The sequence below is a fragment of the Halichoerus grypus genome, chromosome 2 (assembly GCF_964656455.1).
Source record: "Halichoerus grypus chromosome 2, mHalGry1.hap1.1, whole genome shotgun sequence".
Classification (NCBI taxonomy): domain Eukaryota; kingdom Metazoa; phylum Chordata; class Mammalia; order Carnivora; family Phocidae; genus Halichoerus; species Halichoerus grypus.
Genome location: NC_135713.1, coordinates 173537491 through 173549096, shown reverse-complemented (window position 1 = coordinate 173549096; position 11606 = coordinate 173537491). Strand labels below are relative to the sequence as shown.

The window sequence follows — 11606 nt, the reverse complement described above, 5'->3', positions numbered from 1 at the left end:
CTCCCCCCCCTCGGGGGCTGATCACCTTCAGGAGAGAATTTAACTTACTCATCTTTGTATCTCATCTAGCAGTGCCTGCCACACAGCGGGCAGTTAGGGAATGCTTCATGAAGGAAAGAGAATATAAAGGGATTGTATCTTTCCATGTGACTGGGTGTAATTAAATTGATCCTATTAAGTCTTTATATTCTGAGTCTACCTGTACCCCTCTAACGTAGGCGTGAGTTTTTCTGCATTTGTGCACCAGTTTCAAGTGTCTGAGTATGCCTTCCCCTTTGAATAGATATCAATAACGAGGGTATGAAGTAATCATCACCACCCCCTTTTCCCTAATTCAAGGCTACTTGGAGAAACTACAGAATCGATCTTTATTTATGAACAGTCGGAGCGACTTCTAATTATTCCTATTAATAACGACGCCAAGAGTCCGCCGCACACTTACACATGCACAGCCCTGACGTGGGATTCTTAAATCCTGACCACCACGGGGTCACAAGCGTGTGCCCGGCCCCCAGACTCCTCCAAATTGTTAAATGCCAAACCTGTCTTGGTCCCAGTCTGTGAGTGCCCGAAAGCGCACCTGAGGCTGGAGATGCTTACCCTTTACTCCCCCTTCTTTTTCAAATCAGCCACCATAGGCCACGGCCACACCACACTTTATTTCTAAGCGAATCTCGGACAAATCTTGAAGCATATTCTATGCAAGGGGACAAGGGCCGCGCGCACTGCAACGTCTGTTCCGCGCCAACGGCGGCCACGTGCCCTCGCGCGCTCCCGGACCGCCCCACACACCCCCTCCACGCACGCGCACGCGCGCCGGGACCGCGACAATCCCTACAGCCTTCCGCGCGCTTCCGCCTTCTTCCTAGCAACGCCCGTAGAGACACGCAGGCCCCGCCCCCTCCCACGCACCTCCCGGAAGTGGCCGGCCCCGAGCGAGAGCAGGGTACTGCGCGGTCCCTGGCTGTTCTGAGAGGTAGTCTCCGGGCGGCAGGGCCCGGCTGGGAGAGAGCGTCCGGGCGGGGGCTGCACACTGACGAGCGCGGCGCGGAGCGAGACCTGGTGACGATGGCGGGGCCGCTGGCGCTGCAGCTGGAACAGTTGTTGAACCCGCGCCCGCGCGAGGCAGATCCTGAGGCCGACCCAGAGGAGGGTGAGGCCTGACTGGGAAAAGGCCACGTGCGGAGCGGTGGGTCCGGCCCAGGGCAGACCCTGGCGGCGCGAGCGGGGTCGGCAGCCAGGCCTCGGCGCCTGGCCTACTCGGCTCGCCCTGGCGGGGAGGAGAACAGCCTCCCGGCAGGGTTGCCCCGGGCTCGGGAGGAGGGCTTCGGCTTCTTCCTGACCCGCACGCTAGACTTGGTGCTCGGGTGGGCGGAGCATCCCGGCCACTCAGTCTTCCAGGGCTGTTGCAGGGAGCTCGGGTCTGGTAGCTGGCTGGAAGTTATCTTTCAGGATGCCCTGACTGGTATTGAGTTAGAAATGAGAAGGAAGTCTCAGCCGTTTTTTAAGTCGGCCTGCCCCTAAGAACTTACTTGGAGATTGAAGGAAGAAGTGGGTTTCCGAGGTGCTGTTTAAGCCCCCTTAGGCCTCAAGACACTTGCTCAGGGGCTGACTGAATGAGACTGCTGCTCTGTAAGCTGGTGTTCAAGGTCTAGTTGGGAGTAATCCTGCTTTAGACTTGAATCAGAGAAGTGTGAGGAAGGAAGAATAAGGAAGGATAAATATGAGTGCTGGATCGTGTCTTAGGAATATCAGTTGAAGGAGCTGGGGCTGTTGAGGCAGGATAAGCAAACTCCCTTAGGGATGGGATGGAGTGAGGATAGATGGCTGACTTACAATATTTGAGTGACTGTCACAAATGAAGAGGAATTAGGTTCGTTTTTATGATCCAAGGCATAGAAATATGTCCTACTAGTAGTGCAGAGGTCAGCTTTCTGTTCAGGAACAGCAGTAAGGTAGTGGTCTATCTTGAGAGGTAATGAGTTTCCTCTTCCTGGAAGTTGGTTGGGGTTTTGTAGAGTATGAGTTAAAAGGGTTGGAGAGGGTTACCATTAAAGTTCCTTCTAACCTGGCGATTCTGATTACTTTCCCCCCTCCCCTGCAGCCACTGCTGCCAGAGTGATTGACAGGTTTGATGAAGGGGAAGATGGGGAAGGTCATTTCCTGGCGGTGGGTAGCATTAGAAAACTGGTATCAGCCTCCCTCTTGGACACAGACAAAAGGTATTCTGGCAAGGCTACCTCTAGAAAAGCTTGGAAGGAGGACCATTGGGAGCAGACTCTGCCAGGTTCATCTGGTGAGTAGACATTTGCATGGTACTTTTTCTTTCCTACTTTTTTTTTTTTTAAGATTTTATTTATTTATTTGACAGAGAGAGACACAGCGAGAGGGGGAACACAAGCAGGGGGAATGGGAGAGGGAGAAGCAGGCTTCCCGCTGAGCAGGGAGCCCAATGCGGGGTTCGATCCCAGGACCCTGGGATCATGACCTGAGCAGAAGGCAGATGCTTAACGACTGAGCCACCCAGGCGCCCTGACTTTCCTACTTTTTTAAGGTTAAAGTTGTGTTTCTTTGTGGGGTGTTTTTTGTTTTTTTGGATTATCTCTGCAAGGCTAGTCTGTGTGTGTGCCCCCACTTACTGTCTCAGAAGAGACCATGATTTTGGCATTAGAAAGGACCTTAAGAGGTACTTAATTTCAGTTCATAAGCAATCTAAAGCTCAGATTATTAAGTTTCTATAATCCTTATATTTAGCCTAATGGTTCACCCTAAAATGGAGAGGAAAGGCAATGCATATTGGATATTGGAGAGGGCTATGTGTTGGAAAAGAATTGCATCTGATGAACATGCTACTCATGGATTTTGACCCTTTTCTTTTGGTTTTTCAAGTCTTGCATTGGGTCACTGTATAACAGTAATTTGTGAAGCTCAAAATGAGCTTGCCATTGTAAAAATAGCATAATCCTTCCCTCTCCCCTGCAAGAGCCTTAGGAGGATGTGAGGACATGAGCTTATAGTTTTAAAACATTGTAAGTTTCTCAGTGAAAAAAGGGAGGGGCTGGATATGGTGATTACTGAGTGGATGCCATCTTTTTTTTTCCTTTAGAGAGGTTCCATGTTGAGAATCCACAAATAACTATAAAAGAAACTATCATTCATCACTATGATTTGGCCCTTGATATAGTTCTGGGGGCTCCTGATAAGTTCATTTCACATTCTTTGCCTAGAGAGTGATAAAGGGACCAATCATGAGACAAATGTTATATTTATTGGGCTTTCAGCATATGTCAGGCATTGTGGTAAGTTCTTTAAGTGCTAAGAGACTGGAACACAATAAGTCTTCAAAAGATGTTGTTACTGTTATCATTACATGTATCATTTCATTTGACACTCCCAATAGTTTATGAAATTGGTAGTATTTATCCCCATTTTACAGGTAAGGAAATTGAGGGACAGATTGGTTATGTAACTTGCTCAAGGTCATATAGCTAGTAAGCAGAAGAGCCAGGATTCAAATAAGGCAGTCTGATTCCAAGATCTATACTCCTAACTACTACTCTATGAATATACCTTAATCTGAGAAATGGCACACATTTAAAGAACTTAAATGATTAATTCTGCTTACTATTTTTGCACTTAGTTTTTGTATTTATATTTTGACAGCCCTCTCCATGTCTTGAGTTTATATGTAGTTCTTTAAAGAAGTATTGAAGACCTATCACATGAGTTGTTACTTATGTTTAATCAGGAAAATTATGTCTCCTTCACATGAAGCCAATTCCTCACCCTTTCAGGAGAGTTAGATGGATCCTTTTCCATACACTGTGTACTAATGACACTATAATAATAATAATGATATGAATGTTGGCATGCATATCTACCACTCCCACCAGGCTATGGACCCCTCCCCACAGGTATTACATTCTACTTGTCATTTCTTAGCTTTTATCTATACCTGGCTCATAATAGATACTTAATAAGTATTTAAAAAATAGGGTACACTGGTGTGATGGAGATTGTACATTTGGGATAGTTAATGTTAAATTATATTTTTTCAGATGTGGGTTTGGGAAAACTTAATTCCCAGTTACCCAAAAATCTTACCATTCTCCAAGGTCCAGACCAAAGGCTACCTCTTTCTTAAAAGCCTTGTTTAAATCCACTTGCCCCACACTTAAAATTTCTCCCTTCTCTGGGTTATAAAACTTTGTCAAGTCTTGTCTGTGTTACAGTTTCAAAGGGTCTGTTTTTCCCACTAGAACCTTTCGTTAGGGTAAGACCCGTGTTTTGTTCATCTTTGCTTCTCCCTTTAGCATTTGAGAGACAGTAGATGTGCAATAAATATTTGAATTGAATTGAGTACAATAATACATTTTATTTTTTGGATGGATACTGTAGTCCTTTATTCGAAATGAAAGATACACCCTAGTATTTGTCTCAGAGTGACATCTCTTTTTTCCTTCTTTCGTCTCTTGTTTAGACAAGGAGATATGTGATGAGGAAGAGTCTAGAGATGGAGATTCAGACGGGCTGGGTCTGGAGGGATCTGATGAGGATGTCGTGAGTGCTGCTGAGCAAGAGGAGTGTGATAATGACAAGGACGGTAATCCGGCCTGGAAGAAGAGCCGAAGCCGCCCTGGGAAAACACCAGGTTTTAGTGTCCAGAGCATCAGTGACTTTGAAAAATTCACCGAGGGAATGGATGACCTTGGTAGCAGTGAGGAGGAGGAAGATGAAGAGGAGGAGGAAAGTGGCATGGAAGAAGGGGATGGGCAGGAAGACTCCGAGGGTGAGAGTGAGGAAGACAGGGCTGAAGACAGGAATAGTGAAGATGACGGTGTAGTGATGACCTTCTCCGGTGCCAGAGTTTCTGAGGAAGTGGAGAAAGGAAGAGCTGTGAAGAACCAGATAGGTTTGTACACGGTTTTGCTGTTGGCTTATTTTTCACAGTGTCTGCATTGGATCTCCTGTTTGTTTTGGCTGTCCCCTCGCTCCTGTGTCATTCCAGTTAATTTGTGATATGCCTCACCTACCTAGAGGCTTAAAGCCCCATTCTTCTCTGCTTAGCCAGTCATTTCTACACTGAGCTGCTTAGCTGGTTCTGTTCTAGTCCTTTCACAGCTATGGGATATTAAAGAGAAAACAGTTTTTTCTTTGGACTTTAGCATTCCCTCTCTCATATAGCAAATATTTGCTTCCAAGATACTGAATTTATTTCTTATAATGGCAAGTATTTTCATGGCAAGAAGCTGTGATAAAGCCGTGCTTCGTAGAGACTGCTGTGATTTCCTATCCCCCCCACCCCCAACCAGGAAGATTTTGTAACTGAGGAATGAAATTCTTTTTTCTTTCTCAGCACTGTGGGACCAGCTCTTGGAAGGAAGGATCAAGCTACAAAAAGCTCTGTTGACCACCAATCAACTTCCTCAACCAGATGTTTTCCCTATTTTCAAGAACAAAGGTGGCCCAGAATTTGCCAGCGCTCTAAAAAATAGTAAGAGTACTTATACCATCTGGGGATACTTAGAGCCACTGGGGTACATTGGGATACACTGGGATTGTATTTGTAGCACCACCGAGTTGAGGAAGGGAAGATTTGATTTTAGTGATAATATGGTACAGAATGGTATTTACCTTTTTTTAAAAAAACAATATAACTCTTATCAAATGAGGACAACTTTGATTGAAATGGATTGGGTGCTTGCGTCATGTCTATTCCACTCTTCTTTCTTTTTTTTTTTTGAAGATTCTATTTATGTATTTATTTGAGAGAGAGAGGAAGCGGGGGGAGGAGCAGAGGGAGAGGGACAAGCAGACTCCCTGCTGCGCATGGAGCCCATCACGGGACCTGATCCCAGGACCCCAAGATCATGACCTGAGCTGAAATCAAGAGTCAGACGCTCAACTGACTGAGCCACCCAGGTGCCCCTGTTCCACTTTTCTCTTACCTGCCTTCACTTCCATCCTCCTCCTTCCCTTGGCTTTCTGAGTTACTTCTTTAATGCTCAGAGGATTCTATTTGCAAACCCGCTGGTATAGAACAGAAGAGAGACAATGAATGGCTGATCCCTGTTCATTTTGGTAGTATCATGCTTACAAGATGCTTTTCTTTGTTGGGAGGTTTCTAGAAAACATGCTAAGGCAGTCTTATTTATATTTCTTTGGGTTGCATAGAGTGAGGAAAGGTGATGACTGCAGAGTGAGGAAAGTTTTGGGAGAGAATTGCTGAGCTATAAAGCCCAAGAATTGTAGAAGAGGGATTTAGAAATTATTTGGTTTGCAGTCCCCTCATTTTACAGATGAAAAACCAGGGCCCAGAGAGAATGAGTTGCCCAAAGTTATAGAGCTTGCTCATGCACAGCAGACCAAACTCTGGCTTTCCTGCCTTACTGTTGAGAAGTCTTCCTTCTGCACCGCCTTACTCGCTGTGGGCTGTGTGCTGTGTGCCCAAGGGCACCAAAGGATGGGGGCAGAGGGAGATTTGGGCTTAGTGCACTGTGGTTGGAACTGCTATTCCTATTTGCATGCTGAGACCTAAGTGTTTGCATTTACTCTTTAAAACTTGTTTTTTGTTTTTTTTTTTAAGATTTTATTTATTTGAGAGAGAGAGAGTGCACAAGCGGGGGTAGGAGGGGCAGAGGTAGAGGGAGAAGCAGACTCTGCTGAGCAGGGAGCCCGACGTGGGGCTCCATCCCAGGACTCTGGGAGCATGCATGATCCAAGCTCAAGGCAGACGCTTAACCGACTGAGCCACCCAGGCGCCCCAAAACTTGTTTTTATAGTGTTGTGGAGTTAGAATTGGAAGGGCCCTGAGGAGGACATCTGCCTCCAGGTAGAATCACCTCAAACTTCAAAGTAAATATGTAGGATTTCTAGGGTGGGGGATTCTGCAAACCTTTCTTGTGGGAAAATACCTGCTTTTTTTTTTTTTTTTTTTTTTACATGACCTCTATGCCGCACATGGCGCTTGAACTCACAACCCAGAGATCAAGAGTCACATGCTCTACTGACTCAGCCAGCCAGGGGCACCAGAATACCTGCTTTAATTAGGAATTGCTTCTTAGGGTCCAGCCTGTAGATTTTATGTCCTGCCATACTTGAAGTCAGGAACCCTGCAGATATTGTGAGGGTAGAACTTTTATATCCCCTCTATTAGATTTCTCCCCTTCTTCCCTTAAATAAATGATGGTTGGCAGTTTTCAAAATTTTTGAGATTTTTGGAGCACTTACCTGCTATTTTCTTTTTCTTTTTAAGTAAATTCTTTGCCCAACATGGGGCTTGAACTCACGAAGCCAAGATCAAGAGTTGCATGCCCTACCGACTGAGCGGGCCAGGTGCCCCTTTTCTCTGCTGTTTTTAATGCCCTGGTACCCTAATTCTTGGTATGCTTTGGAGAGACCTACACTGCTCTAGGTTAAATGTCTGAAGTGTTTCATGAGACCTTTCCCATTTTGTTATTTATTACTCTTCTTGCTTGATCCTTTCCTTCTTTTTTGGATTCATTTTTTTTTTTTTTTTTAAGATTTTATTTATTTATTTGACAGAGAGAGACACAGCGAGAGAGGGAACACAAGCACGGGGAGTGGGAGAGGGAGAAGCAGGCTCCCCGCTGAGCAGGAAGTCCGATGCGGGGCTCGATCCCAGGACCCTGAGATCATGACCTGAGCCGAAGGCAGACGCCTAACGACTGAGCCACCCAGGCACCCTTTTTTGGATTCATCTTAAAATACTGCTATTTTAAGGGTTAGTCCATGTCAGGTTGACACATTCTTATTCTTGGGTACTAGTTTCTTTAGCTACTTTAATATTATTTGCAAGTGTTCTGATCTTCTTAATCTTTTTTTGTACTTAACCAATTTCCTCTTTGTCTCATGGGTAAATTCTAGTTAATGTGACAGATGTCTGTTACAATCTGACAGGGTGGGTTGCAGTGGAGGAGGGAGAAGAAAGGCATGTTTGTTTAGTGTCACATATTCTAAGATGGGAGAGTGGAGAGTATTCTAATAAGTAGGATTTCTGCACATCTGAAGGGTGGCTAATTTTTTTTTTTTTAAGATTTTATTTATTTATTTATTTGACAGAGAGAAATACAGCGAGAGAGGGAACATGAGCAGGGGGAGTGGGAGAGGGAGAAGCAGGCTTCCCGCTGAGCAGAGAGCCCGATGCGGGGCTCGATCCCAGGACCCTGGGATCATGTCCTGAGCCGAAGGCAGCCGCTTAACCAACTGAGCCACCCAGGCGCCCCTTTTCAGATTTCTTTTTAAAGATTTATTTATTTGAGAGAGAAAGCATGGGGTGGAGGGGCAGAGGGAGAGGGAAAGAGGGTCCCAAGCAGACTCTGCGCTGAGCACAGAGCCCAATCTCACGACCCCGAGATCATGGCCTGAGTGGAAACCAAGAGTCAGACACTTGACCAACTGTGCCATCCAGGTGCCCCTGAGGTTTTATTTTTAAGTCATCTCTGTACCGAACAAGGGGCTCAGAACTCATAACCCCAAGATTAAGAGTTGCATGCTCTACCAACTGAACCAGCCAGGCACCCCAGGGTGGCTACTTTTTGTTTGTTTTCAATCTTCTTATGACAATATGACATAATATATTGTATACCTCCCTGTGTTGGTAAATAGTTTAAGAAAAACTGGGCTGCATTACTCTGGATGCACCATTAATACTGTGCTCTCTGGCTGGTGTGGAACCTAGGCTGAATTTATACTGACCCCAGAACAGGCACTGGAACTTACTGTCTTTAATTAAATCTCTTGTCAGTTCACTGGGTCTTAAAGGAGTTAAAGTTAGATCGCCTGGCTTTAGATTCCATCTCAGCAGTGGATTTACCTCTGTGACCTTGGGCAGGTTACTTAACTTCACAGCAAGAGGGCGATAGTATGGTTGTGAGGATTGAAGGACATGGTCAGTATAAAGCATTGGCACAGTGGCTGGCACACAGTGCCCCACAGATGTTAGGTGTGGGTATTTTTCTGCTGAAAGAGGCGTTTGGTAATAATCAGCCATGTGAATGATGGCCATCAATGTAATGACCATCATCCCCACGGTCTTCAGTATTTTTTGACTTTTATTAGTATTCAGATGTCCCATATAACTTAAATTAAGCATTCATTCTGGAAAGTGTAGTGTTACTTTCTTCTTTAATGCTTATAATTCAGCTTTTGTCTTGTAACTATGAAAAGATGACCAGAGATTTCTTTGCCACCAAAGCCAGCTGTTACCTCCTTGAAGCATTCAACCTTTTTCCTTGAAATATTGCCTTTGGCTTTGGTGACACTATGAAAGCTATTTGGGTTCTCCTGCCTTTCTGATTTCTTCTGGTTTCGGACACCTTTTACCCTCTCAACTTCAGTTTCATTGTGTGTGGGATCCTGTTCTCAGGTTGCGTTTTCTTGATACGTTCTCTCTTGTCACTGCTGTTTAGTCTAATAGTCCTAAAATAGCCTCTAGAGCAGCAGATTTTAACCACAGTAAACTGATGAGCAGCATGCCATTCTAACGTCAGCACCCTAAACTCTGTTTTTCAGAAACTACATTATCTCCTTCCTTCCCCAACACACGTGCACTTAAGTCTCCAGTCACCTTGGTGTTACGTGTTGGTAATTATAACTCTTGAAGTGTTAAGTAGTTTCAGACATTTTTTGATATTTTAGTAGTTGCATAATTGGTAAGTCATAAAGTAACCTTAGCAAAATTAAGGGATTTTTCTGTGCCAAAAGCATTTCTCTAAAGAGGTTACCTTTTCCTCTCTGATTTTCTTTTTAAAAAGTTCTACAGATTTAGGAGGCAGCAATGTATAAGGAAGAAGGCAAGTTACTTAAGGAAACCTGAGTATATCAAACTTATATAAAAGCATGGAGAATTTGAACCCACATACCTTTACCAGCTAAGCAGTCATCAATTCCTGGCCAATCTTATTTCATCTGTATTTATACTTGCTCTCCCTCTATTTCTGGATTAGTTTGGAGCTAGGAGTTTGGAGTAGACATTCTGTCATTTTATCAGTAAATCAGCATGTATCTCTAAAAGGGTTTCTTAAAAAATCACAATACTGGGGCACCTGGATGGCTCAGTCAGTTAAGTATCTGATTCTTGATTTCGGTTCAGGTCATGATCTCAGGGTCTCAGGCTCCCTGCTCAGCAGTGAGTCTACTTGGGATCCTCTCCCCCTACCCCTACCCCCGCTTATGTGTGCATGTATACTCTCTCTCTCTGTCTCAAATAAATAAATCTTTAAAAAAGAAAAAGAAAAAAATCACAATATTGTTATTCACGTAAAAACATTAACGGTGATTTCTTGATAAGCGTAACTGATGTTAATGGATGGGAGAATTGAGAGAGCATTTCTGTAACAGGCACTCTCTACTATCTTTTTCAGAGTTTGCTCTATAGCTTTAAATGAAGTGATTAAAGGAAAGCCAAATTTCAGCCATAATAAGTTGACCTTTCAGTGAAATGCATGTTATTAATGTATTTAATGAGATGCATTACAGACTGCAGTGAGCACCCATGTTTCATTACAGGTCTAAAATGCAATATCATTAAAGACCTTTAATAGAAACAATGGTTGACATTTTGCTATTTCCCATAAGCAAAAGAACCCAAGAACACAGTATAATGTAATATAAATATAGAGGAAGTGTTGAGATTCTTTACTTGCCTACGAGTATAAAAACAGATTCCACTATTAATAAATTACATTGTATTTGCTCCCCTCCATCTTCCCACTTCTAGCTTATATTCACCCTCGCCTCATTCTTTGGCCCTTCCCCCAGCCCTTCAACTATTTTGACTTTTTTGGGTTTTTTTAAAAGATTTTATTTATTTTTTTTGAGAGAGAGCGAGCACAAGTGGGGGGAGCTGCAGAGGGAAAGGGAGAAACAGGCTCCCTGCTGAGCAGGGAACCCGACGTGTGGCTCGATCCCGGGACCGTGAGATCGTGACCCGAGCCAAAGGCAGACGCCCAACCAACTGAGCCACCCAGGCACCTCTAGACTACAGTTTTTAATGCTAATTTGATTTCAGCACCAGTAAACATCTTAAGAGTGACTTTTCTTTTCTTTTTTTGATTATTTATTTATTTATTTATTTAGAGAGTGCCAGCAGGGGGAAGGGCAGAGGGAGAGAGAGAATCTCAAGCAGACCTCACACTGAGCATGGAGCCCAACGTGGGGCTCGATCTCCTGACCCTTAGATCCGTGACCTGAGCCAAAATCAAGAGTTGGACACTTAACTGACTGAGTCACCCAGGTGTCCCTTAAGAATAACTTCTTAAATTTTGAGTAAGTCATGGGCAATCATGGAGTGTTTATAGATGATGTTTCTGTTTTGTTTTTAAAATTTTTTTTTAAAGTAGGCAGTAGATTCACAGGGCTCAAAATGCAAAAGATACCAAACTCTTATATAGAGAAAATTTTGTTTCCTCCCCTTGTGCTACTCAGGAACTGCCACCAGTTCCCTATTCCATAGACAACTAGTATTATCAGTGAAATGCTCCCCTTTTTAAATTACTTAGCTGCCTTAGGTGACAAATGCATGAACATCTATTTCTGTGTTCTCTCATTTAATACCTTATGGGTTCATGGCAGAGTTTTCACAA

The 11606-nt window shown here is 44.0% G+C and overlaps 1 protein-coding gene across 2 annotated transcripts in view; it reads left to right on the top strand.

Annotated features, from left to right (window-relative positions):
• The first annotated feature begins 898 nt into the window (after positions 1–898).
• AATF (apoptosis antagonizing transcription factor) overlaps positions 899–11606 on the top strand; it is a 100883-nt gene continuing 90175 nt past the window's right edge. Inside the window, exons 1-4 of one of the 2 annotated variants that reach the window (XM_036104781.2) lie at positions 899–1153; positions 2105–2296; positions 4481–4912; positions 5357–5494. In XM_036104781.2, the coding sequence (XP_035960674.1) occupies positions 1069–1153; positions 2105–2296; positions 4481–4912; positions 5357–5494 (847 nt within the window). In that variant the 5' untranslated portion in view covers positions 899–1068. The remainder of the gene's footprint in view (positions 1154–2104; positions 2297–4480; positions 4913–5356; positions 5495–11606) is intronic. The other variant, XM_036104780.2, reaches the window with a different exon arrangement.